This window comes from Melospiza georgiana, chromosome 4, assembly GCF_028018845.1.
Source record: "Melospiza georgiana isolate bMelGeo1 chromosome 4, bMelGeo1.pri, whole genome shotgun sequence".
Lineage (NCBI taxonomy): Eukaryota > Metazoa > Chordata > Aves > Passeriformes > Passerellidae > Melospiza > Melospiza georgiana.
The window spans coordinates 75,079,662-75,107,644 of record NC_080433.1 but is presented as its reverse complement, the minus strand read 5'-3'; the positions used below and the strand labels follow the sequence as shown (position 1 = coordinate 75,107,644).

Below are 27,983 nucleotides of genomic sequence, written 5' to 3'. Positions count from 1 at the left end.
CTGGAGGGGCGGGCGGGGGTCAGACTCCACCCGGCTCCGCCCGCTCTCCCAGGCTGCTCCGCGCCGCAGCCGGGGAGGAGGAGCCGCTTTATCGGGAGCCCAAGTGGAAATTTCCCCGTCAGTTGCCGGCTCCGCCGCGGAGGGAGCACCAGCGAGGGCCGCCTACTCTCGTGTCCCCGCGTCGTGCCGCGTCCTGCCCGCTGTCATGTCCAACTACATCCACGTCCCGCCCGGCTCGCCGGAGGTGCCCAAGCTGGACATCACGGTCAGCGAGCGGGAGGGGCCCGGCTACCGCCAGGGCGCCCTGCAGCTGCTGCGCCGGCTGCGCCCGCACTGGAGACCCGAGGAGGTGACGCTGCAGGTACGGGGGTCCGCGGCCGCTTGGCTGATAGGCAGGGCGGGGAGCGGCGGGCGAGGCAGGGGCGAGGGCGGGCGGCCATTGTGCGGGGGAGCTGCCGCCTTGTTTCCTCCCCTCGCTCCCTCCCTCCTTCCCCCGCTCGCCGCCGCAGCCCCCTGCGCGGAGCCCCATTTGCTGGGCGGCCCGGCGGCGGGGCGGGGCGGCGCGCAGCATCCCCGGCTGCCGCCTTCCTTCCTTCCTTCCTTCCTTCCTTCCTTCCTTCCTTCCTTCCTTCCTTCCTTCCTTCCTTCCTTCCTTCCTTCCTTCCTTCCCTCCCTCCCTTCCCTCCCTCCCTCCCTTCCCTCCGTCCTCCTCCTGCCGTGCCCTGCCCGCCGCAGCCCGGCTGCCCGTGCCGGCGGCGGGGAGCGCTCCGGAGCCGGCCGAGGGAGGGAGCGGGGGCCGTGGTGCCCGTGCCGGTGAGCCGGGGCACAGCGGGGCACGGGCCGGCCCAGCAGGCCCCTCCGCCGCCCCGGGCGGTGCAGCCCTGTCGGGTGCTTCCTGCAATAAAACCAGAATAAATATCTGCCTTGTGCTCGCATCCGGGCTGGGCTTGGGCCCCGCTGAGGCCCGCGCTCGCTGCTCCTGGCAGAAGCGCCGCTGCTGTCTCTGCTGCTCTCTAGGTGAGCAGGCACTGGGACTTGTGACGAGTCATCTGCCGGAGCATTGGCTGCTTTGTGCTTCTAGAATATGCTGAACATGGCCCCTGGACTCACAAACTCTCGCCGGTTTGCCTGAGGAAATAGCGGTTCAGCCTGTGGTTGGTCGAGCATTTTATTATATGCTCAGCTGTGTTATTCAGCAGTTGTTATTACGCGGAGGTGTCTCATTTCAATGAAGTTACTCTTTGGAGAGCTGCTGAACTAGTTTGTATAGGAAGCTGAGCGTGTTGAGGTAATGGTGTATAATTGGACTGAAATTTTCTCATGTCTTGAAAGAAGAATGTTACTTGATGCATGACAGTCCCGTTAGCATGAAAATAAAGCTAATGAGCTTTTCCTAAGTAATCTGTTTCAAGTAGTGGCCATAAGTTATGCACAGTCCCAACATTTCGAGGTGCAATGAAAATAGTTTTTTCAACATATGAGGTTGTTAAAGTTCATAGAATATCTTGATTTGGGACAGGTCCATAATCTAACTTGCTGGTCCTTGCAGGGCTACATAAAGTTATGAATAGTCTTATTCTTTTGGTTCTCTGACTGCAGTTCTCAGCAAAAAAATTTTATGTGTTTCATTCAGAATTGGTGAAAAATGGAACCAAAACATTATTTTGTTAAGCAGGGTAGGTTGTGTGGGTAAAGGGGTAGTAGCTTTAAGAAAAAAAAACAATGTTGCTTCCTTCTGGCACTCCTTTTGCAAGAAACAATTGACAGGATAAAAACCACCAGTACCATTGGTGTGGAACAGAGTCTCTGTTGTCTGGTCCCACGGAAGTAAAGCAGGAGATTGCTGTCTGTGGTTAGAGGTTTCTGTCTACAGAATACCTTGAGTTCAGTTTTTACCAAGTTACTGTGAGAGCACAGCCTCTCAGCTCGGTGTTTTCCCTTTGAACAGCGGAAGAGCGATCCATTCCCGTGCTGTTGACAAAGCCCTTCAGCTGTGGGCTGTTATTTCTAACCCTCTGGCCGCTGCTGAGGCTGCAGTGCTGTGCGGGGCTCACACAGCTCTTGGCTCCGTGTCAGTGAGCAGGAGGATGCCCTGGAGCCCTCCCTTCACCAGGGTGTGCTCAGCAGGCAGGTGGGCGTGCCACTCCTGTCAGGGAAATATGCCTGACTAATCTGAAACAGCAAATGGACAAAGAATAGGTTTGATGATAGCACGGAGATGGGTTTAATGAACCACTGCTGCTTCTTCAGGTGGACTCTGCCATTCGCTACCTTTGCTCTTGGTAGTTCTTGGGCCAGAACACTTAGTAAGCAGTTGAAGAGTCCAGAGTTTGATTTGAAAAAGTTAATTAACTTCTCTTGCAAAAATTTACTGTTGTGAGATAATTTGTTTAGTCAGCTAAACAACTTTGAGACTGTAGTTAGTAAAGGTTAATGCTTAATCTCTAAGATTTATAAGTACCTGAAGTCAGGGATATATTTTAACATTTGCATTTTTTTTTTGCACCATAGCATAAAGCACAAATGTAGGATGGAAGATGAAAGTAAGCACTGAAGATAGTAATTTTTATTGCATTATTTATCAGTAAGGCTATAACATCAGAAGCATCAGCTGTTACTTTTTGCAAAGAAAGCAGCTATACTGTAATATAACTTTATATGAAGTTATAGGTGAGTTTTGTCCCTACAGGGCAGTACAAATGTTCAAGTTAACCCACATTGCTAGGGAGAAACAGAATTTTTCTGCCCGAACACTCATCTTCGTGTATGTTATGCACTTGTCAGCTGAAAATGTCCTAGGAACTGCATAGAACTGGGTGCTTGATTTTCTAACTCCTGAGCATTGAGGTTTGCTTCCTCTGCTTTTTGCAGCACTTTTGGTTCTGGAATGGCTGTATTTTAGTAATTGCAATGTTGAGTAGTTCTGGTTGGAAGCAATCTTTGGAGGTCTCTCCCAGACTTCTGCTGAGAGACTCACTGCTTGCTAAATTCAGAAACTGGCTCTTGTGAACATGAGAAACAGAGTCTTTTAAATTTTCAATTAAAAAAGCTTTTCTAGCTCAAAACAGGCCTTCTGAGTTTTGTAAACTGCCTGAATTTTGACAGTGGGCACTCCAGTTTTTATATTCTGCATGATTCTTAATGAAATATGAAAACTGAATTGTCTTTACTTTTTAAAAGAGGTTATATTACCCTTCCTATGTAAAAATGCGCTCACAGATTGGATTTTTTTGCCCACCTTACAAATTCCTTATTTTGTCTCTTTTGTGGAGATTCAAGGAAGATCAATGTTTGCTTACAGTGTGGGAGAATTAGTTACCACTTCAGCAGTGCTGATCCAGGATTGTTTTGTCCCATGCCTGTCTGCCCCTTTCAAGTCTGGTGGGAAAGAAGGGTTCAGTAGGGTACTGCACAATTTCTGCTCTGCAGGAAAATCCTGCACTCTATCAGAATTTCTAACCATTCTGGAATAATATTTGGTGTTGAGAATAAAGGCTCTCTGTTTTTATTGGTGAAAAGGCTTAATACTAATAATGTTAATTTATGCCATTATTTGGGTAGACCAGAATGGTATATGTGGGAAGAAATTTGGTGAGGAATCGTTCAAAGATCTAAAATAATGAAAGATTTAGGCTGGCAAACAGTGCTCCTGTCCTGGATGAAACCTGAGCAGAGGTGGAAAGAATTTGTTTTGCAAAGGGGATTAAATTTTTCATAAAGACACTCCTTAACCTCCCCATGCAAATCCTGCAAGCAGCTATCATCTCCAAATAAGTTGGATTTGTTTGCTTTTTTAAATTCTTTGAAATATTTGGGCGTTCCTTGTTTTTTGGTAATATTTTTTTTTCTCCTGGATTTACATGTCTTTGCACTTCTCAATATTTGACATGATTTTGCTACTGCAACACTTTATAATTTGCAAAGATTTGTTCCTGCAGCTATGAAATGTGAATGGGATGGACCCAAGGCTTACAAAAAATTGTGTTTTTGCCAGTGGAACAGCCACCCACCTGCTGCTATGTTTACCAGCTTGGCTTTTGTCTTTTTTCCCTTGGATTTTTCATCCTAACTTGCGCTCAGTAGCTTTTCTTCAGGCAGTATTTTCTGTATTTTCTGTCTGCTGATCGAATTTATTTGCTTGTGCTGATCCTGATCTTCTTTCAATAGCAAACTGTCATTTGGTTCAGAGTTCTGAACTTGTTGGAATATTTGTTAGTTTATTTAAACAGGCTGAGCGTGGGTTTAAAAGCATTGAAATAATTGCAATGTTAGTGTCTGGGAAACAAAGTAAATAAACCAACTTTATTTTGTATCTCAGCGCTGTTAACATTTTTCAAGTGAGATGTTTGTTGCTCAGCCGGTTTTGGCACATCACCCCTTCCTTCAGCAGTTGCCACATGAAGAGGAAGGGCTGAATCCACAGAGAAGTGCTGATGGCTCCAAATGGAGAAGAGTAAGAACAGTCAGAGCTGCAGCCTGGGCTGCATGACTGATGTTTTGTGGAAAAGCTGTAATTTGAGGTGTGCCTCGGTGCCACAGTCAGGGGGAATGCCAGCAGGATTGGATGTCCTTGAGGCTGGGTTGGTTTCTCCAGTCTCTCTCAGTGTCTGATGAAGCCTGATAATCTCCATTCCCGTTTCTAAAGGCTTGTGTGGTGTCTGTGGGGCAGGAACTGTGGTGGCACCTCATGTGAGTGATGTGCCTGAGGTAATTCAGCTGTGCATGGCAGAGGGTGCTTGGTGCTGGCTGAGGCTGTGATTGCAGGGAATCAATGTTTGTTTGGGCACAGCGTGGAGGGGGCCACGGCAAGGGAGAGAACTTATGCTGCAGCTTGGGATGGGAATTGTAGCATTGGAAAGGAATGGTCCGGGACAGCTCAGTTCTGTCCCTCTGCCCCTCCCTCCCCAGCCCCAGGCATTGCACATCAAAATCTTCTGGGGGAGGAACAGTGAATTCATTCTTTGATTTAGAATCAAGTCTTAGGCTCCTTTCCTATTAGCTTTATAAACTATTATTGTTATTTAAAAATCTGTAGCTGTTTTAGTCAGTACCACAAAATTTGTAAAGCCAATCCATCGCTTTCAAAGTGTTAACTAGGTACCTGATGCTGTTTTCAGGTAGAAGAATATTCTTCAGAAACAGGGTGAAAAATAAGAAACTCATTTTTTTCCCCTGGCATTAAAAAAAACCCAACAAAAAGAAATAAAAAGACCCAACCCCAAACCAAACCAATCCCCCCCACCCAAAAAACCCAAACAACCCAGGTGTGCACGGTTTGCAGGCCAGGAGAGCCCTGTGAAGGTGGCAGCAGCTCCATCTGCTGCCAGCCGTGCTGTGTGTCCATCCTGCTGCCCTGCACAGCCCCCAGGAGCTCAGCAGGAGCTGTGCTCAGCCTCTGGCTGACCTTGGCACACAGCAGCGGGCACTCTTGCTTCCTTCCTGCCTTTCTGGTGTTTTTAACACCAAACGGTGTCGCTCCTGATCATCTGACCCCCTGAATCCTGCAGACAGCCACTTTCACCTGCTGAGTGAGATGGCCTGGAGAGCCCTCCGTGAGGCTGGTCATGTGGGAATTTACCCAAGGCATGTTCCTGCACTTGTACTTTGTCTTTCTTTTATGAATAGCTACAGAAAGGCAGCTACAGTAGCTACAGAGAGAGAAATAACTAGCCTTGTTCCAAACAATTCAGTTCTTGACCTGTATACCTGTGGATGTGACTGTGTAGACTGTACTTTTCCAGAAAACAGATCAGTGTGATTTACAATACAAAGTTGAAGGTTTGTGAGCATTAAAGAAGCATATTATTGAATTCTGTTCCTTTCAGGAGATCCTAAAGGCAGTCTGGGGTTCAGCAGCAGAATCTGGGGAATTCTGCTGATTTATGCTTCAGTTTCACATCACTGTTGTGTTTTTATGGCACTGCAGTACTGCTTCCTGAGTTCCTCCTCCTGTGGATGTCATAACTCAGTCTGGAAGGGAAAAGTCAGCCCTTCTGAGTCATGAGTACTTTCTACTTTGCCCCATGACACTTTTATTATTTCTGTCTGTTTGTTCTCGTTACATGTGATTGCAATTTCGTTTTCATTCTTCTGAACGCTTGGAACAAAGGGATTAGAGAGGAGCTTTTCATGGAGCACCTGCTTATGAGATGAAAGCAGATGCATCATATGTCCTTTCAGGAATCTAATAACCCAACCACAGTGCCTTTAGGGTAGGCTGTCTCTGAGGTGCTTCATGTCCTGCTTGTACCATGTGCTGCTCTCTGAGACTTGAGTGGCTTAAGCTTATTTGTAGCTTTCTCACCTTAAGTCTGCGTTTCATCAAAGAGTTTATTTTTTTCTAGAAAGCCTTGGATTCAGGCTAGATCTAATTGTGGGCAGTGTAAATATAATTTCCAGAAGTGTTTCTGAGTTTAGTTTTACCTTTGTATCAGCTCATGAGAAAGTATGTATTAAGCTGTGATAAGCACATATCAGTAATTAACTTTGTGGATTGCAGCTGTGTCAGAACCTTGCTGCTGGAGGTTTTTTATGTGTAGCATTGTGTTCTAAACCTCTGTTGTCTCTGTATTTTTTTTATTTATTCCCAGAATCCTCTACTTTCATTGCATTCTGTAGTTTCTTCCATCCTCTTCCACGTGGCCTTGATACTTTACTGATTATCTTATCCACATCATCACAGTCTGTTCTCTGCTTTTCATGCTCAACTGACACCTGGGCTATAGAACTCCTGTGTTGCTCTGCTTCATTTCAGATTGTTTTGGGCAAGGCCTTTTAAGCTGATTCTTTAAATGGTAAAGGCATTCTGAATAAAAGAGTAAAGTGACTTTTGTTCTTTTACTGGTGGTAGCAAACACTAGATGTTTTCTTAGGATGGAATATGGAAATTGTCTACTTGGAATTATGTTATTAGAAAAGTAAGTGAACCCATCTGCCTTTTTCAGAAGCAAGAGCTAAAGTGCTCCTGGGTGTAAATAATTATTTGTAGCAGCATGTTACAAATAGATGCTAATCAGTAGAGTTCCTAAATTAACAGTTGAGGGAGTCCAATTTCCTTGTTGCAGATTTCTTTTTATTGGTGCTAATGAAACTTGTTTTAATGGGATAATAGACCTATGACAGAAGGTGTAATGTGCCCAGAAGTTTCTGTTCAACTGCAGAACAACTCAAATTCTTACTGTTTCTTTGCACCAGCACTATGAGCATATTTTTTTGTAGTAGCACTGTTTCTGATTACCTTAGAGCTGTCTCTTTTTCATAGTACATTTTTTTTCTTTGAAGTGCATTTTGGAAGCTTTCATCTAAGTATGGCAAAGAGATTTTTTGACTTGAATAGCTCAACAAGAATCGCTTCTGCTAAGTGAACTTCATACTTTTAAAACAAATTAATTCTGGATTTATGTTAAAAGGCACCTCCCTCCCCCCAGCCCATAACAGAACCCCACCCAGACTTTCCAAGGTTCTAAAGAATGATGATGCCTGTAGGTATGTTTGCTGTTGTTGGTGGGTTTTTAGCAGAAGCAGTTTTTCACTAAGTACCATGGCTTAGAGTAATGTCTGGCACACAGCAAATCTCTGCATTTATCAGTATTTTTGTTCTGGGCCTGACTTAGGGCTTGAGGCAGAAATCATATCAGAGAGTGCATGAATGACTGGCCAAGAGTAAATAAGGAAATCAAACTGTTGTCATTGAACACTTAGTATTCTGATCCTGATAAATTGGTTTCCTTTCTTCAGCTGGCTTTCTGACCTCACTGCTATTAACAACTAGAAAATGTTTGTTATCCAACTTGAAGCTGCTTTTGGCTGCTTGCTTGTTTTACTGTGAGGATGTTTTGTGGGAGGGTTGAATTAAGAGTCAGGGTTTTGAGCGCACAGAGTGGAAGAAGAGCCATGACTGTAAATACAAAACCCACCCCCCATTTATATTCAAGTGTTTTCTTCATGATACTCCTCTGTCTTTAAGTTTTTATTTCCTAGTGCTCCGTCTAGTAAGCTTTTGTATTTGGGGAGCTAAGGGATAACTTAGCATTCCCTTCATGCTTGCTGGGGATGCAGAGCTGAGTTGCTCATGGTGGGATCACCAATAACTCAGCACTCCCCTCCTCGCTGGGGATGCAGAGCTGGGTTGCTCACCGTGTTGTGTGTGCTCTGCAGCTGTTCACTGATGGCATCACCAACAAGCTGATCGGCTGCTACGTGGGGGACACGAGGGACGATGTGGTGCTGGTGCGCATCTACGGGAACAAGACGGAGCTGCTGGTGGACAGGGACGAGGAGGTGAAGAGCTTCCGAGTGCTGCAGGCCCACGGCTGTGCCCCACAGCTCTACTGCACCTTCAACAACGGCCTGTGCTACGAGTTCATGCAGGGAGAGGCCCTGGATCCCGAGCACGTCTGCAATCCTGACATCTTCAGGTGAGCTTTGAAACTCTGAAATCTCATTTCATTCTGTGTTTAGGGAGTTCTGCCTGGCCTGAAGCACTTGGAGTTGAGTTTGAGCAGAAGATGGTATTTCTGTAAGCCTGTGCTAAGCTGACGTTCACACTGCCTTAGTTCTGGTATTTCAGTGCTGAACAGTGATCCCTGCTGCCTCCACAGAACACTGTACTCATTAAAGGTCTGGTTGTTGTGTCTGACACTTGCACATTACCGTTACAGAGGTCATTGAATGTGCTGGAGTTGCAGGGGGCTTGACTTGGTTAAAGTATTGCCAGCTGTTTCCAAGACATTCCTTTTGTGAATAGATACCAGAAAGCTCCGCTGAGAAATTATTTTAAAATGTTAGCAGTGAGCAGAAAGTGCTGATGTTGTAAGATTTTAGTTTTTCATGTGTGCGCTGAAATGTATTTGCCTAAAAATAGCAGCTAATTTAAATGAATACTTGGAAAAATAAGCAAGAGTAGACTGTAAATGCAGGTGAAGTTTGTGTGCTGTAACTGAACTCCAGTCCTTCCCCCTTAGGTAGTGACCCTAATGAACTCTGAGTCTCAAAGTGTGCTGCCCTATGGCTGTGCTCCTCTTGTTTAAACCCACTTTGAATTCCTGAGCTGTATTTTTTAGAGTTTTTCCGTTAAATATAACATTAATTTAATTTTAATTTATTTTAGACTCATCGCTAGACAGCTTGCTAAAATCCATACTATTCATGCACACAATGGATGGATCCCTAAATCCAATTTGTGGCTGAAAATGGGGAAGTACTTCTCTCTCATACCCACAGAATTTGCAGATGAGGAAGTGAATAAAAGGTGGGTATTTCATCATGTTATTTCCAGACTTCACATTCCTTCTGCTGCAATTTGTTTTTGTACAATATCATCAGACTTTGTTGCTCAGAAGGTAGACATCAGCTTAAAAATATTCTTCATGTGACTTTGAAATCATGGACTTGCTGCATTGTAATTAAAGAATGCTCCAGCAAAGTGGTTTTTCTTTTACAACATCAAATTATTAAATGGAGAGAACATGAATAGGTAAGTAGAAATGTAGAGGACAAAATGGCCATTGAAGTGTATCCTGTGACTAGACTAAAACTTAGTGCTGATTTCCTCAGTACAGATCCATCTGGTACCTAATGCTGTTGTGTGTTCTTCTGGGAGGAAGTACTGGAATGTGAACAAAAAGTGAATTAAGTTCATGCAGTAATTCTTTTAATCTTTGCACCTTTAAGATGTGTGGGAGTGTAGTCATGTCCTGCTCCTGATTCTTGGACTGCTGTTGTGTTTACAGCACAGATCATCTTCAGAAAATTGTTTTCTGGGGAGGACAGAGAAAAGCAATTGTCGTAATTTGAGTGCTGTTGTGCCTTGGGCAAGAGTGCCCTGATTTGGGAGAGGGTCTGTTGGACTGTTGGCAGGAAGAATGTAGAGACAAGGGCTTCATTACAAATGCTTGCTGTGGAACCCGGAGTGCTCAATGTTAACTCTGTTTCCTTACACCTGGAAAGGTTCTTAAGGGACATTCCGAGTCCTCAAGTTCTTCAGGAGGAGATGGCCTGGATGAAGGAGAGACTGTCAAATTTAGGATCACCAGTGGTGCTCTGCCACAACGACCTGTTGTGTAAGAATATTATTTACAACAAGAAGAGAGGTAGGTGTGAGTAGTGAGGCCTTTGTGCTGTACTTGCTGTGCTGCATCAGTGGTAGTGTTTTACTCACTCGTTGGCGTGAGCTCAGTGGGAGCTTTGGAGACCCAGTGTAATGGCAGTGATACCTGTGCTTAATTAGCTAATTCTCATCTGTATGCTGCTGTATAGAGGAAGAAAATCAGTGTTCCTGCTTTTCTTTAATGACCTTGTGAATTTGTTAATCCCCAGCTTGCCTGTATGCCTGGGCTTCAAAGTGTGTGACTGAATGCTAATTCTGTAATTCTGTTGTGAGTGTATAAAGCTTTTAGGAAGAGAACAAGATCATGCAGGTATAAAAAATAACATGGAGATGGTCTCCTGCAACATTTTGTCCTGGTTTGAGGTTGTGGGGAATACCCTTTGATAATGAAGTATCTTAGTGATATTCATTACTACATTCAGTAGCTCCATTTGTTTTCTGCATGAGGTACACAGACATCTTGAAAGATTCCTTTTGTAGATCCATGCTTTGTTTAAACAGTTGTAGGCAGCACACATCTTGGCAAAAATGAATTACAGTTGTGTTTCTATTACTATACATTTAACTCATAGTTCGTGTTGTTGAGATCTGTTAAAGTTTCCATATAAACCCACAGCTTATTGATTTTAGTGGTTAGGGGCTCGCTTACTAAGGGAATCCATCAGGAATTAAACCTAACAAGGCAAACTTGTGACGCTAAAATGGCCACTGTGCAGTAAAAATACACAGTTTTCCTCCCATTTCAAATACCTGAGCTTAGCTGAATGTGACTAATCAGATTACAAGGCTTTCTCCTGAAATAAGGATGACGCATTCCTTCTAGTAGCTGCATATTTTTGTGCCAGCTGAGTAGGATTGTTGGTATGTAAGTTATGTGCCTTAACTCCTAAAGAACAAGAACAAAACCAAGCTGCTGCTGGTTCCAGTATGAAAACTGCTGTATGTGCTAACACATTTCTGCATCGTGTGTGAATTCTGCATCACCATGTGAACTGAGGGAATAAACTCTTTTGGTGATTTGTGTCCAAGTTTCCCTCTGAGTAATGCCCCCTTTGAAGGGAATTGCTTTCACTTATATATGCCTGTATGTGTGTATGCATCCTAACAATGCTAGCAACATAGATTTTGAATTCTGTGAGTTCAGTACCAAGCTTGAAAGGTTTTACTGAGTTTCAATTATGGACTATAGCTCTGCTTAAACAGAGAAAGGGGGGAAAGCATGGAAGGTGTGCAGAAGACCAGACTTGTAGTCTTTAACACTTGGAGTTGTGATACTGTAGTACCAAAAACTAAATCTCTTTTTACCATGTGGCTTATTTTAGTGCTGAAATTACCTAAGGTTTTAGCATCCCAGAGCAGACCCACTGAGATAAAAGTAATTTTTGTAGTCACTTTGCATAGCAGATGCATGCAACAAAAAGAAAAGGATCTGAGGAATTCCTTTAAAAACTTCCCAGTTGTGGTGGATAGGCTTGAAGCTCCTGATTGGAAAAACAAATGCTGTGTGCTTTTCTTTTTGTAAGCAGAATGGGGGAGAAACAGTGCCAGCAGTGCATCCCTTGTGAGCAATCCTGCAGTAACAAGTGTGTAAGTGTTTAGGGTTTGGAGACTGGGTGGGGAGAGGGAGGTTTGTAAGTACTGAGGCTTCAAGCAAGCTGTAAACAGCTGGGGGAAACACTTGGAGATGTGAAGTAAATATGTTATTAAACTTATGTTTGAACACTGTACATGTACTGTGTTGTGAAACTTGTGCAATCTGGCTACAGCAGGGACCACTTTCATAGTAACCAATCCCCAGTGCCATCTGTAGAGAGGATGGTTGTCATTTGGAAGCTGTTTTTTATGGCACACTTTTTACAGAGCATCAGCAGGAAGCTCAGCTTTAACTGTAAAGAAACATGTATAACTGGAATTGTGGTTAGCAGAGCAAAAGCTTTTCTTGGTATAAAAGAAAATTGTGCAAGAGCACAAAATGTAATCTTTTCAAAGATGAGCCTCACTAGGCATGGCACCAAATTGTCTGAAGGTAGTTAACATTTTTGGTGAATGCAATACTCTGACTAAACTCACTCTTCCATCTAGAAAAGCCTCTGTGTGTCCAAGGTCCAAAAGACCTTGGTGACCCTAAACTGAAAACAAGAGAAAATGGATTTTCTAGATTAACTACCTTATTTTTTCTTTATTCCTCACTAAAATCTGTGCAAAACTGGTAGTATTGTCTGGCTTTTCAGAAGCTGTCACAAAGGAACCATAATTTATTTGTTTTAGTAATATTGTACTTATAATTTTTGGAATGCTTAATTTGCACATTTACTGGTTGGAGGGATGTGTGGGGATGTGTTTAAGGTACAGACTATCAGGATGTACTGGGACTTGTGTCCAATGTAGTGTGAATAATTTTGGCTTGTTCCCGAGCTTTGCCTTAGCCTTGTCCTCTGCATTAAATTCACATCAAGTTTTCAGAGTCGCAAGAAAAACCATAGTCATGCCACATACTGCTTCTAAGGAAAATCAGTCTCCTGTCCTTGTTTATGAGCCTGGAAGAGCATGTTGAGTGTTAACTTCATTTAATGGAGTCTCACTCATCTGATTTGAATTTGTTCCTGCTGTGGCTAAGAGAACTCTGCCCCTTGCTGTTTTGCTAATGTCCATTCTCAGTCACTCAGGATATGGAAATCTGCAAGTGGTACTTTACATAACTTATAATTATCACTGTCATCTACCCCTTGAAGGATATAGTTCAGCATTTCACATTGCTTTTATTGCAGTTTTGACATCAGGAATATTCAAAATATGCTTGAAGCTTGGTGCTGCTTATTTATAGACCTTGTGTTCTGATGCTCCTAAATTTGTTTGGTTTTTGTGGTTGTGGGTTTTTTTTTTTCCCCAGCGTGACCTGGGAATTTCCAAAAATACCTGATATTTTAAGAGTATTCAGACACTTGCTGTTCAACAAGATCCAGCATCAGAGGTTTTTCTGTTTCTGAGTGCTCTTTTTGCATATATGAAAATCAGCTGGCAGGGAGTTGTGTGTAGGTGGATGGATAGTTTTGTTCTGTTTATTCCCTCTGCCCACCCAATGTTTTCTGTGATCCTTGGTAGGAGTGTGTGGGTGCTCAGTGCTTCTGAAGATGGAGGCTTCTGCTTTTGATCTAAAAATCTGTTTTGTTTTGCAGAGCTCTTTTGGGCATTTGCATCTAAAATTATCCTTTGGGTGGGTGAGCTGTTTGTGAGTTTCCGAGCGTGTTCCTAGCACAGATCCTTGACTTTGAGGCTGTTTTCCAGGGGCTCAGTGGGCAGGAGGGGACACAACTCGGGGTACATCCCTCAGCTCTGGTAGCCACAGCCAGGACTTGGCAGGGGAAGTGCTTTCCCTGTGAAACCATGGGAAGGAAAAGCAGCTGGCCAGAGACGTGTCCTACCTGTCAGATCCCTGAGGAGGTCCAGCAGATGCTTTGTTGGTTCCTGCTTGGTCTATGTAAAAGTGCATTTCTGGGATATGGAATTCTGCATCTCCCTGTGGGTTTTGTGGGGTGTGTTGCATGTTGTCTGCCCTAGGACATGCCTGCAAAAAAGAAATGTGTTTCACCTTGAAATATTCCCCACTCTTGACATGCCTATTTCTGTCAACAGCAGTCTCCAGAGAGCTTCTTTTCAAATTTTCTCGTTTCAATGAAGCTCAAAGACACTTAGACCAGTGTCTCTTGCTCTCAGGAATATTGATGGGATGTACAATTTGTTCATCTTTTGGAAACCTTGAAACAGCTACCTGCTAAGCCAGTAATGTAAGCCAGAGCTTTTAGAAGTGGCTTTCTCATATGAACTGCAGTAAATCTTTAAAAACACATTGATTATTTAAACAATGACTGCAGACTTTCTTCTGCTTTTCCTAAAGCAGGGCAGATGTATGTGTGTGTATGTACTTATATGTATATGTACATCTATATGGCACGTTTTTGAAGCAACAAACTTCAAAGTTTTTGCTTTCAGTTCCACAGAAAGAACTATGCAGATTTTTTTTGAGCAGTTGTGCAAAAATTAATTTAAAAGGTTGAGTTGCACAGTAGTATGAGTCTGAAGTGGATCAGTGCAAATGCAAAGCTTTTTTGCTTTGAACTTTTGTCTTATCAAATTGAAATTTGCCAGGTTTTCTCCATCTGCTGCCCAAGGGCTGGGTATGTCCTTGTTCCTGCTTTGTGAGGACAGCCCCACCCATACCTTGTCAGCTTCAGTTTCTGCTTCTGTGTAATATTCTTTATATCTGGAAGTAAGTTGTTTAAATGTAATTAAAAATTAATGGTGGCACCTAGGGATGTTCTAGGTGAAATCTGCTAATGAAAATTTAAAGTATTTATGTCCATATTTTACTAGCAGACTTTCACCTGCTGTGTTTGGATTTTTAGGTAAGGAAGGAAGAAAACAAAGCTCTCAATACAAGTGATATTAAATGTCTGGGGGGCAGAAGGGGCTCAGGAGATCACCTGTGTAGCAGGACATTAGCCAGGGTTGGGATTTTAACTGGCTTTAGAAGAACACTTCTAACAAACTTCTTCTGTGCTAACTTGGTCAGGACATGGTGAAACTATTTTACTTGAGCTGTACAATATTCCTGAATCTTACGGAGGGAGTGTAACAGGCACTTAAAATCCTTAGTCCAGGAAATACATACAGAATGTGCCTAATTTCAACATTGTTCATGATTTTCTTTTTAGCCTAGAGTTTTAAGTCATGTTAAAAGAATTTTCATTATAATAGAATGAGTGCTTTGTTAATTAAATAATGCAGGTTTTTAATTAAATAATGCAGGTAGTGATAACAAAGAGTATAGAGAAGGGAGAAAGGTGCAATGGTGAAAATTACATATTTCAATATAGCAGTGAGAAATGTAAGGTTTTACTTTTTAATCTTCTAGTGCAAACAGATCTTATGTTAACCCACTGCCTAATTTCCTGTTTTTTTAGTATTTCTGCTGGTTTCCCTCATAATACAAGAGCTCTAGTTTTACCTGATCAATCTCATTTACATTTTGACTGTTCTGTGTGCTGTGGACACTCTTGAGCAGCTTCAGTGCATTTTCCCCAGCTTCAGTGCAGGTGAACAGAATTGGGAAACATTTGGGGCTGTGTTTGCTGCTTGATCAGCCCTTGCTTGCACAATGCTGCATGGTTTGGTAGCTTTGGCAACCTCAGTCTGAGGGTTTATGGGGCTGGTTGAATCCAGCCTAAAAAAAGCAACTTTGGAGTAATCTTGCTTTGTAGGAGTGGTAGAGGAAACAGGAAGCATCAGCGTGTTGCAATGTGTTAGTCCACTGTGGCTGCACATTGGTGTGATGAATAAACAGGACTGTTACTTGGTAGTCAGGGAGAAATTGATCTGCTATTTCTACATAAAGTTTAAAGAAAGAATGTGCTCCAGTACTTCTCATTTTGAGAGTAAGGGAGGCCCTCATGTGGTAGAACTTAAAATTGAAATTCTCCTACTCGGACTCGAGGCAGAGAGAATTGTGAGCTCTAAATTTAAGAGCTTTGCTGAATGAATGTTTACCTTTAAATATCTCATATTGTAGAAGTCACAGCCTTACCCTGAAATGTCTGAGTGCACACAACCAGGTACAAATGAGTTTGTGGTTTGTTTGCCCCAAAACTCTTCAAAGGACACCAGAGGATCAGGGCTGGTGCTTGATTTGATGTGGACTCTGATGTGTCTGCTGTTGTCTCTCACACAGGTGATGTGCAGTTCATAGACTATGAGTACTCTGGCTACAACTACCTGGCTTATGACATTGGAAATCACTTCAATGAGTTTGCAGGTAAGAATTGGTTTCTGAGGTGAGAGTTGGCTGGTTTTGCTAAAAACCCCAGTTACCTCATTCCTGTTTTTGTTTGTGTATCTGGTTGCATGCTTACAGCTGTCAGCTCAGGGTGTGTTGCTGTCTCAGTGTGCAGAGCAGTCGTGCCCTTCCCTTGCAGGTGCTCTAAGCCAGGGCTGGAAGCATCACATCCCAAGTTCTGATAGTCAGATGAGTTCAGAGCACACAGCTTTCACCCTGTCCTCCTGTGGGGTGGCACAGCAGACAGCCCACTGCCTGAGATGCTGTGGTGACAGTGTCCTGTGGGAGTGCACAGTGCCAAAGGCAGGATGCTGTGTTTGGGGTGGATTGCAATGTCTGCACCAAGTACTGGGCCTGTCCCAAAACCAGAAGTAAAGGCTCAGACTGTGTCATAGGGAAAAGGCGGGGTTTTAGGAGTGTGGTGCTTTTAGAGTAATTTATTAACTAGTTAAAATCTTTTACAGCAAGTGCCCGTTCATTCCCCTTACTCATGAGGGAGAAATGACCTCGTGTGTGCTGTACTGTTTCAGAGCATGGGCCAGCAGGGAAAACCTACATAATGATCAGAGCAGATGGAAAGCACACCCTGGTGAAATGAAGAGCCTTAATCTACTGGTTACTTTACAAACAATGTTCAGTTTAGATAACTTCTAAAAAAAGAAAAAGTCAGAGTGTGTGCTTGGTAATTTGAATTGTATAGTTGGTAATTTAAAGATTTGGAAAGCAAGTTAAATTAATGAGAATTCCTGAATTCCCTGAGAGTGACACTGAAAGTGAACTGTGATCCAGGCTTGGGGCTCCTGGCAGACTCCCTACAACCTGTGATTAAGCACCTCCAGTATAGGAAGAAAAATAGGATAGAAATGAGTTATGGGTTCCTAATTCTACCTGTGCCCTGTGGAGGAGAGAGGCAGACTCACAGGAAGTTTTCTTCAGATGTGGGCTCAGTGATAACTGGGGGTGCATCTGGATTTGGGATTTGGCTTGGGATGTTGTGGCACACAAGTCTCTTTTCCTACAAAATATGTCATATTTGATCTATTTGTGAGGGGTTTTGTTTCATAAAGCAAATACCTTTTCTTAAGCTTTTTCTCAAAGCCCAAGGTGTTGAATCCCAAAATACAGGCAGATTCTATCTGACTGAAAAAATAAATTTGCAATGTGGAACACTCTGATTTGTATGTGGGACATTCTTGGCAGCATGTAATTGAAGGTGAGGTTAAAGTGAAAATGTGGTTATTTGTTCACATCAATCTGTGCCTGTGTGTTGGGGTGGGAAGGGGCACAGAAATGAACTACTAGTGGTAGTACTAAAAGGTTTCTCATGGTCTTTGTATGCAGCATAAGGTTCTGATAGTGTTGTCTTTTCCTAGGAGTAAATGAGGTAGACTACAGCCTTTATCCCAACAGAAAATTACAGGAGCAGTGGCTGAGATCTTACCTTGAGGCATACAAAGAATACAAAGGATTTGGCACAGAAGTCAGTGAAAAAGAAGTTGAAGTTCTGTATGTCCAAGTCAATCAGTTTGCACTGGTGAGTAACAAACACTTGATTAGAATATTTTAAATGAGGCAGAGAAACCTGACATTCTTTGAAGAAATGTAGTTGCTATTTTCTTGAATTTGAATGTAGTGACATGTAAAGAAAACTTCCATGAGAAATAAAGCTTTGCTCTTCTATGGAAACTTGCTTCTCTGTTGCCTATTAAATATTCTCTGTAGAATATTCCTGGTGAAGGAAGCACTGCGCATTCAGAAAATGAGGAGATGAACTTAGAGGGAGGATTTCTGTTGGCCTGGCAAGTTTAAGTTGGCCACAGCTTATGGTGTGTCTTTGTTGAATTTTTGTTTGTAGTGGTGATAAGGCAGAAGAACACGGTAGTGCTTCATGAAGACATACAAGCTTTAAAAGCTTTTCAAAAACTAAGATGATAACGTTCTGTTGAAGTAGAATATATGGATTTAATTTATTTTGTCTTTTGCAGAGAAGTAGGTCACTCTAGGGTCTCTTGCTGATCTTGTTTTGCCTAGATGCCGTGACAGGAAATGTTACAGCCAAAGTGCTTGCATGTTTTTTCTTCTGAAGAATAACATTTGTAGGAGGAGTGAGGCTCAAGCAGCCACTTTGGCCTTATGTTAGTCCTCTTTCCTACTGATTCAAGCACTCCTCTGTTACTGTAATTCCCTGAGTTTTCTGGCACAAGCCCCTGGCTGCAGTGAGGAGCAGGAGTTCACAGGAAGCTGATTATTAAACCAGCTTTAAAACCAATGGCTTGTATGCTGCTGTTGTTTTACAATGTTGGTTGTTACTGTCCAGTTCAGCTGGCCCACTCATTTAGGACTCTTGGAGCTGCAGCTGAGCAGGCTGGGGGCCTGTTTGAAAATAAACAGCGCTCTTTGGTCAGTTTCTGACAGTGGCCATAGTCATGTTTGAGAGGATGGAGAGGTGTTTAGAGAGCAGGTCAGGGCTGCCTGTAGAACACCTGTGGTGCACAAACACTCTGACTGCTGTGTCAGCTCATGTGGGGAGCTTTGGTAAGGAAAACTTGACACAAGTTCATGGATGTTGGTGTTGTAGGGTGATGAACTGCAGCTCTCTGGCCAAGGTACCTGAACCAGAGGCACAGGACTCACTTGGGCACAGAGCAGTTGCTGTTCTGAGGTGTTTTCAGCTGTGTCCATGGATGGCTACTAAATTCCTGGTCAGGTGTTCCTTTCGAGCCTCGGGAAGCCATTTAGGTAATTAGTGTGAGCAGTTCATCTGCTGAAGGTCAAGGTCTGTTCAGAAGTGTCTTCCACAGGACACTGCCAAGCTTATGGCCATCACATGTTCATTTTGAGGTGTATTAGCACCATATCATTAATATGATCCATACTGTCAACCTGAAAGGGAGCAGAGGCCTCCAGACTGCTTCTCTGGGCTCCTAATGGAAGTAAGTCTGGACCAGATGAGAAATTTGTGTAAATGCTGATGAAATAGAGCTTTTCTTAAAGCATTACATCTCTCTTTGTCCAAGCCAGCAGTGAAAGTGAGTGTAATTGTACAGGTCTCAGGGTGTAATTGAAAATTCAAAGGAATTTCCTGTTTGCACTGGAGTTCAATACATGTGGAGTAATAGAAGTTTACAGCAGTAGAGGTGGTGGTTACATTTCTGTGCATCTTTTTAGCATGGTGTATATAGTCACACAACAATCTGCTTAATAGGTGACATAGTTTATAAATGGAACATTGTTTCTCTTGACAAGCAGCAATCAGTTGGATTTCCTTGTCTGCTTGCGAGTAATTTATTCTGTAATACTGCTTATAAATCTCTTTGGTAAAAAGAGCTCAAATGACTTTAAAAAGATTGGGGTTTGAGTGTTCTCTTATAGATGAAGTTTTGTCTCTGTGAGAATGTTAATGTGTTAGATTTAAGGTAAGGTTAATTTTTGCTGCTATTGCTTTTTTCTTTCAGGCTTCACACTTCTTTTGGGGACTGTGGGCTCTAATTCAAGCCAAATATTCCACCATTGATTTTGATTTTCTAGGGTAAGTGTGCTTGCTGTGTACAGTCATGGAATACTAGAGGGTGGAAGGGACTTGTGGGGCCATTTATTCCAACACCCCAGCTGTCAGAAACTGAGATCTGAGCAACACACCTGACCTTGTGATCATACAGTGAAACTCTTCATTTGTAAGGGAGAGCAAGGCAGCAAAACCTGTCTGTCAGTGTTTTCTGTTGCTGTAGGCTCTCTAAATTATGTCCTGCTGGGCTAAAGCACATAGTTTACAAGGCAAGGAACATAATGCTTTTGGGAATCAAGTGTTTTTTGCTGGGGAGACAAAGGCATGGAAGCCAAGGTGGTCAGTAAGGTGTGCTGTCTGGTGCCAGACCTACATTTCCAACAGTGAGGATCAAGGGTATAGTGCAAAAGAGCTTGATTACTTACTGCATGGAATATTGGTCCTGGAGGTTGCTATTCTTGTTTTAAAGAGTCTTTGTACCACCAATGAACATGAAGTTCTGCTTCAGGTAGGTATCTGTCTCTGGCCATTTTAAAGTGGTCTTTCATGGCGACAAGCAGAGGAATTAATTTCTCCATTGGGGACCGAGCAAGGTGATAGGGTTCATCGTTTTACCTGGCAGGAGGTCCCACCTGGGGTTTTCTGGGCCGGATAATGTCATTTTTGTGGGTGAGGCCGATGCGGGCCCCCGGCTGGCTGCAGTACCCGGCGGTGACCGCTGGAGGGCGGGAAAACACCGGCGATAGCCCAAACCCTTGGGAGATTGGGGATTGTGTGTTTGCATGGGGATCCAAATTCCTGCGGCTCTGCACCTGGGGACAGCCCTTGGCACCTCTGTGTAACCGTGGGGATCCAGTTCCTGTGGCACTGCACCTGGGGACAGCCCTTGGCACCTGTGTGTAACCGTGGGGATCCAAATTCCTGCGGCTCTGCACCTGGGGACAGCCCTTGGCACCTCTGTGTAACCGTGGGGATCCAGTTCCTGTGGCACTGCACCTGGGGACAGCCCTTGGCACCTCTGTGTAACCGTGGGGATCCAGTTCCTGTGGCACTGCACCTGGGGACAGCCCTTGGCACCTCTGTGTAACCATGGGGATCCAAATTCCTGTGGCACTGCACCTGGGGACAGCCCTTGGCACCTGTGTGTAACCATGGGGATCCAGTTCCTGTGTCACTGCACCTGGGGACAGCCCTTGGCACCTCTGTGTAACCGTGGGGATCCAGTTCCTGTGGCACTGCACCTGGGGACAGCCCTTGGCACCTCTGTGTAACCGTGGGGATCCAGTTCCTGTGGCACTGCACCTGGGGACAGCCCTTTAACAACAGTCAAACACTAAACTTCTACCCTTGGTAATCCTGGAGCTGCATCTCTTTTGCAGGCTGGGACTGGGGGGTGGTAGAGAAGAATATATTGTATAGAATGTATTCTATAATATCATTGCTCTGTTCCTGATTTCTTCCTTTGGCAGCTGCTAAGAGTCAATTTTCTAAACAGGGTGCTGGGTCAGTGGAATTTTGACTAGTCCTGCTTAGCATGGCTGTTGTCATTGAAGAGTTAGCTGCTCCTAACCTGGAATGTCTCTCTCTCTTTGACCAGGTATGCAATTGTTCGGTTTAACCAGTATTTCAAAATGAAACTGGAGGTCATGGCGTTAACTCTTCCCGAGTAACGAAGAGGAGGACTCTTACCAAGTGGATAGACACCCCCTGAATCTTTTCTCAGAACAGATACTGGAAAAAAGCTAAACATTTGTTGAAGTGCTGTAATGCTCACTTGGTGGTTCTTGCTTTATAAATAATGCCTCTAGACAGTCCTTCAATGTTAAATTTATTATGAAGAACATACGTACTGCTGTTGATATAAAACGGATTAGAAACTTGCTAAATCTATCAAAAGTTGTAGAAATGGCAATTTCATCCTTCTTTGTAATTTAACATATGTTGTATGTGAATTATTTATTATACGTTTAACATGATTCCATTGCTGCTTTCATCGGTTTGTGTTAAAGTTGGGTGCAGACAGTGAAGTTGTTCCAAAGGATTTGTTTAACAACTTATTGAAGTTGCATTCACTTATGCAGAAGAAGACATGTCAGAGACAATTGTTCTTTTAGAGGCCTGTGAGCAAAAGGAGTGACATAGACTTGTGAGATCTCTAGTGTGGTGTAGCTGCAGAGAGGGGTTAGGATGATCTTTATTTCCCCCCCTTTTTTTAAAGGTAGCTTTCCATAGGATGGTACTTTTCTTTTGCACAAGAATCAAGCAGCTTGTTGAAATGATAAATAAGATTTTGATTTTTTTTTTGGTCTGGATTGGGCTGTAGAAATGTTGAAGTTCTATGGCCACAAGGTTCTCTGAGGATATTGTACCCACCACTGGTGTTGGGCGGACAGCCTGCCCAACTTCTGGGAAAGCTGCTTGTTTATTACATGTACTCTTAGTGCAAAGCACCACTATTGCAAATCTCTCCTCCTCTTTGCAACTCGATCCTGGGTTTGAACTCTGCTGTCTGTGTCTGTCTGCTGCAGTGGCAGAAGGGACTGTTGGACCCGAGATAGGAGAGCAGAGCTCCCGGTGAACCTCCAGAGAGGTTCACAGCTCCTGTCCCGATGGCGACCTTCTGCTTCGTCCCCTTCTCACCTTGGATCTTAAGTCTTAACTGCCTGGCCCGTAGTTGTGCAAATTCTGGTATGTCTGGTGGTTCTTTTTTGTTTTCTGTCAGCAAATTGCTTTTGAAAGCCTCCAGTGTGAAGGACATGATGGGAAAGTGTATGACTTTGGCAGTGAGGCTTTGATCATCTCACACATTTTATTTCTTAAAGCTGTTATACCAAGAATGGTCTGGATTACAAAATGCTAACTGAAAAGAAAATGTTTACCTAACAATGCATAAGTTTGTGTGGAAAAGAGGCTTTAACTGTGCAAGGGAGGGTGGGGCTGGGGGCAGGAGCTGGGAAGGAGCCCACAGCAGGAAGCTCAAGCCCAGCAAGCGGTTTGGGGCTAGGCAGACTCTGGTGATACTCTGAAAAACTTTGCACTTTGGTCACATAAGTGCCCACGTGTACAAAGTCTGGCGTGTGCACGAGCACATGCAAACACAAACTTAGCTGGGGAGTCTGTTGTACAGACTCCAGCAAAGATATTTATTCAAAACTGCTTTATGGCACGTGGCAGTGTGTGTACGTGTGTATAGCATGTGCACACCTACATACACGTGTGCTTTACAGAAGCTTGGAGTGAGGCAGGACAAAGACAACTCATGTGAATGAAAAATCTTCACCAATAAAGACCATTTCCAATGGTATCCTGTTGTTTTACAAAAGCACCGTTTAGGATTTTTTTCCTCTTGTTTGTATTAATCTATGAATGTTTTCATTTTATTTTTATTCAGTCAAAACCTTAAAAATCTTTATACAAATGGGAGAGCTGGGAGTTTTTTTGTAACTTGAAATGAGGTAACGAATTTCATTAGCTGGAGGCTACTATACTGGACAAACTCTCTTTGATTTGAAACAAATAGCTTAAATAGACATTTATCATTTACTTTGTAGCAGTTATCAAGGATGTTGCTAGAGCTCATGAAGGCACTGAAGTCCTTAATCTACTGTACTTTCCCCCTATGGACTTTACTGACATTTGATGAATAATACCCTGCTGTCTTGTATTTCCTTTAAGTTCAGCAAGATGTCCCTGGAACTAAGATTGATAGAGATTTTTGAACTCTTTGTTACTATTTTCTTCCAAGCAATTGCTTTATTTCTGACAGTGTTGCTTTGTATTTATGAAATATTTTGAAAGAAGGCTGTGAAGTTCATTTGGTCTTGGGAAATCCAACAGCTGACAGATCCTAAGTTTCCCAATGGCAGAGCACATTCCCTTTTCAGGTACTATCAGTACTGCTTAGGTTTGGAGTTTCTGTAGTTTTTGTCAGTAGTATTTTGTGTGTACAGCTCGAGTAGCAATAACTGCAGGAGTGGAAGTTTGCTTCCGCAGAACCAAAGCTTTTCCTGAGTGCAGCTCAGTCTGTCCCTGTGGAGGGAGCCCTGTGAAAGCACCTTGAGGCAGGTAGCAAACAGTCCCAGCCCTTCCTGAGCCACTTGGGAGCACAGGGACTGTCCCAGCTTGCAGTGCTGGGCAAGGCTTTCAGTTTGCACGAGTGAATTCACTTCTGCACTGCTCTGCATCAGCTGTCCCTCCAGAGGAGTGCAGGTTACATCCATTTGTGACAGCTCTGAGGAAATACTGTAAAGCATCTCCCAAAATGCAATGCCAGTTGCCTTGAGCCTTGTTCCACATCCTTTTGAGCCAGTGGCACTCGGATATCCTCCTTTCCTGGGGAATATCTGCACGTGCATTCAGTTGGAAGCAGTAATTTGCATTGCAGATGGTAAGGTAGCTTGAAACTGTGAATACAGGACATTCTGAATGTAAGTTAGGTACTAGAAAACATGTACTTGTTTCACTTAATTTATCTGGGTCTCTGTAGTAGCAACATGAAATACTGGAAGGAGGACACAAAATGACTGAGCTCTAGAAACATCCTGTAGTAGTTTTGACTGTGACTTGCCAAGAAGATACTCTGTTGCCTTCGTTAAGCTAAGGGCACGAATGCCAAAATTAATAATTCTTGCTGTAGTTAGAGCTATATTGTAAATATGAAGAGGATCATTAATCTGGGCATTCTTGCAGAAATAGCATCAAGTCAATAGACTGTAGTGGCCTGGTTGCTTTTGTAAAGCAGAATAGTGTGATTTTTTTTCCTTCTCATTTCTGCAGTCAGATCTGGCTAATCCAGACCTAATTTCTTAGGTCACTCAAGCACTAAAGCTTTCTGAACGGTCACTAGTCTCCTGTCACATAATGTTAAATCCCTAAATCCCTTCATTGCCACTTGTTGATTTGCTTTTTAAAAGGATGTGAAGTTTGCATTGACCAGGTCTGACTGTAATGTATATACAACAGTGTAAATAACCATTTGTAAATTAGTGTGAATTGTACTCTATCTTGCATTTTTGGACTTGTGTATTGCATTGTATTCTCTCCTATTTTGTAGAAATCTTGTTGTAAAGAAGAAATCTAACTCTGTGTGCGGACTTCTTTTGTTAAATTGATTTATAATGCAGCATAATACTTTCATGTTAAGATATCCATTTATAGCCTTGGACACCCAGTGTCTTTCCCCCTCCATTAGCTTTTTTGAAATCTTGCTCTTGGGAATGATTCTGGGAATGAAGAGATCTGTACAGTACTTAGATGAAGAGAAAATCTGTTCTAATAATAGTGCAAACCATGTGTCAGAGGTGTCTGCAGTACCAGTGGGACAGGGAAAGCTGTTAAAATCGTTTCTTTAAACCTCCAAATGTTTTTTATACATTACTGAATGCTGTTGACTTGTAAACTAAGGGTTGGATTGAAGCCCTCCTGAGGTGTGTGCTCCCATGGGGAACGGATTGAGGTAGCTGTGGTAGAGGCCCTCCAATGCTTCTGGTGGATATAACCTTCTAATAGCATTAGTTACTAACTTGTGAATGCTTGTACCGAATGTCCAAATCACTCATAGAGTTCTGTGAATTTATTTACCTCAACATTAGAACTGTTGGTACCCCTTCAGAGTGTTTAAAACTTATAGCTGAGATATTTTCCCTGTGTGTGGTTCCTTTCCCCTTCCTTCTTGTGCCCACAATCCTACTTCTTTTAGCATAAACATGAATCTAAAATCTTCCTTTCCATATTTGGCTTATCACTAGTTCCTTTTGGACTAAAATTACATTCTGCTTTGTCAGTGCATGACTTCTGACCACATCAGAATTATTTTTTGTGTAAAAGTCCCTTTCTGAAGAGGCCTTTAACCTTGGAAACACAGACATAACAAAGGTTAGTTTTTCCCGACTGTGTTTCATCACTGTTGCCTTTCACTGTCTGTTATGAACTCCATGGTGTCCTTCAAGCTCTTAGTTTCTTCTTCTCACTGGTGTGTTGAATACCTCAGCTGGAGAACTCTGGTTTGCAAATCTTGCTCTCCATCTGACAAATTGACCTTGGTGCAGTTTGTACAACCTCTCAGCCTTACCTGCGGTGACACTTGAGGTTGCAAAGGTCCCGGGAAGTGAGTTTATCCAAGGAGTGCTGGTCAAGAGGAGGGATGGGCTTGATCAATGTGAGTAAAAGGAAATCACTCACTTGGAATCTCAAGTTTGTGTTGTAGCAAGGTGTTGAATATGCTTGTTTACTCTCATGGTTTAAGGACAAGAGCAAATTACAAAGGGTGAAGCTTGTTTCAGAATGAAGCTCAGATTTTTTCAAGCCTTTGGTATGTAACAGAAGATCTCAAATACTCTTTTGTTACTCATACCAAAAGAAATCTTGGAATTGGGTAACTTTTTGCTGAAATAAAGCTTTGTTCCAAACCGCAGTGACACTGTGATCTCCTGTTTGGGGCAGTCCCTGCTCCAGCTAGCAGAGCAGGTTGATCCTGTCCCAGTGTCTGCTTCAGGTGCTTGTGTGTTCCTTGCTTTCATGGTTTTTGTTACTGTTGTGTGTTAAGATTGCTGAGCTGCTGCACTTGGCAGCTCTGCCGCCATCTTCCCCACCCAGCAGGCTGTAATCATGGCAGTGGAGCAGAAAGGGTTTTTTCAGACCTGGAGGGAATGCCAGGCTGATGTGGAGCAGTCTTGCAGATGATTTCTCCTCCCCTTTTATGACTGTGAGTGGCAAACACTGATTGTTTTCGATGGCTGTGAAAGGCAGGAGGAGCCAAGCCCTTGAGCCTGTGCAGGGTAGATGTTCTGTTAACCAGGCACGGGGTCTTTGGGAAGGGGGCTCTCAGCAGTGGGAAATCGCAGCACTGCAGATGGAATGGGTTGGATCAAACCAGGCTTTGTGGCTCAGAGACCCTCAGTGCGAAGGCAGATGTGTGAGATGTCTGCACAGGCTGGTTGTGAGGAGGTGCTCCATCCAAGTGAAGTGCTGAGACGCTGGATAAGGCATTGCTTGATTTTAAAGTGTTTTTCTTTTAAAGTGACTTCTACAGTTGGTCTGATCTGTAGAGATTATGTAATTAGGAAACCAGTCAACCTGTGGAGAGAGGGAAGAGACTGTTCCAAAAATCATTTGTACAAAAGGAAGCACCTTTGTAGCTGATTAGTTTGCAATTCATTGTGGTTTGGGCTTTTCTGTGTATTTAATAATGTGGATGGTGCTCTGCACGGGATTCTGTCATAAAGGGTTTTATTACTGTTGGGAAATGTCAGAAAACTGACTGGCATGGCCCTGGAGACCACTGGGACCTTAGATGGCCAGACTTGACCAGATGACCAAGGTTTTGGTTCAAGGTTTCACACTCTGATCTGCAGCCCTCTGAAGCTGTCAGGCTGCTATCGCAGTTCCCTCTGCTGTGAATTTAGATCATGGACTTCCCCAATGTCTTTGGTTTTGGTGTTTGTAGAGAGGTGACAGAGGGAAACTTCATGGGAATTGAAAGGAAAACAAATTACTTGAAATCTAACAAGCAAACTTTGATGCTAAATGCTGAAATAACTTCAGGTGCTGCACCAGCCTATTTTTGTGGCATTGCAATTGTGTTTTTCCTCTATTAAGTGGGTTTGGGTTTTTCCCCACATAGAGGCCCATACAAAATGCAAGATGAAAGAGACCCTGGAGGAGAAATGTAAAAATACCGTATAAAATGGATCAAATACAGCATGAACTGGAGAAAAAGTATCTGTTTCTAAATTTTTGGTAGTGGTAATTCCTAAGTGTTGTCAGAAAATAAGTGTCCAGCCTTCAGTGTGTGAAAGAGTTTTTATTTTGTAGCAAATTTCCATGTTCCATTTTGTATCACAGTGTGGTGGTTACTGCTGCTGTTTGTGCACAATGCTTTGATAGTGTGAGCGTGGAGGATGTGCCCAATCTTTGAGGTGTGGCTCCAGGTTGGAGCCCTTGGTTCTGAGCCTCTCCCCTGAAACCCTCTGAACACTTGCAGACACAGGGCCACAGCACAGGAGGAATATTTTCCATTTTGTGTCATTTTCTTCGTTACTGCGGGTTTTTCAGTGTTCTTTTAAACACAAGTCCACTCGTGTCCTGTGAGTGAACTGGGCTCAATTTGTAAAAGAGCCTTTGTCATCCCCCAGAGAGTCCCCCTGCCTCGTGTGTGTTGTGGTGTTTAGGTGCATCATCTATTCATTGGAGTGAATTGTATTTCTTTTGAGCTAAATGTGATTGAAACTGTTCTAAGGCCTTCTACCACTGATTAAATGAAGTAATGTACCTTTCAAAGAGATTTATATTGTGTAAATAATTTCAAAGTGCAACAATAAAGTTGGTTTCTAATGGCACTGTTGGTATGTTTTGTGATGATTTTGGTTTCCCCAGGTTTGGGAACTCTTGGTACAGAATAGGCAAGAGTTCTTAAAGGGTTTTGGCAGGTGCCCAAATGCATACCTCTCCATGGGATTGACAGTGCAGCTAAAAATAAATATCTTGAGCCAGAATTTGCCTTGCACCAAGTGACTTGTTAACAGTTTTGTATGTTCAACAGG

At 43.2% G+C, this 27,983-nt stretch overlaps 1 protein-coding gene across 1 annotated transcript; it reads left to right on the top strand.

The window, feature by feature from the left end:
• The first annotated feature begins 65 nt into the window (after positions 1-65).
• ETNK1 (ethanolamine kinase 1) lies at positions 66-27,779 on the top strand. Its single transcript, XM_058022270.1, has 8 exons — positions 66-361; positions 8,158-8,417; positions 9,110-9,250; positions 9,949-10,091; positions 15,834-15,917; positions 17,312-17,472; positions 19,394-19,467; positions 21,041-27,779. Exons 1-8 carry the CDS (start codon positions 206-208, stop codon positions 21,111-21,113), a joined length of 1,092 nt encoding a protein of 363 aa, XP_057878253.1. The 5' UTR covers positions 66-205; the 3' UTR covers positions 21,114-27,779.
• Positions 27,780-27,983: the final 204 nt, after the last annotated feature.

Excerpts from the sequence above, each read along its gene's own strand:
- ETNK1 (XM_058022270.1), top strand. The coding sequence starts at position 206 with ATGTCCAACTACATCCACGTCCCGCCCGGCTCGCCGGAGGTGCCCAAG. Across the intron at positions 9,251-9,948 it reads GATGAGGAAGTGAATAAAAG|GTTCTTAAGGGACATTCCGA; the intron begins GTGGGTATTTCA and ends ACACCTGGAAAG. Across the intron at positions 15,918-17,311 it reads TCACTTCAATGAGTTTGCAG|GAGTAAATGAGGTAGACTAC; the intron begins GTAAGAATTGGT and ends GTCTTTTCCTAG.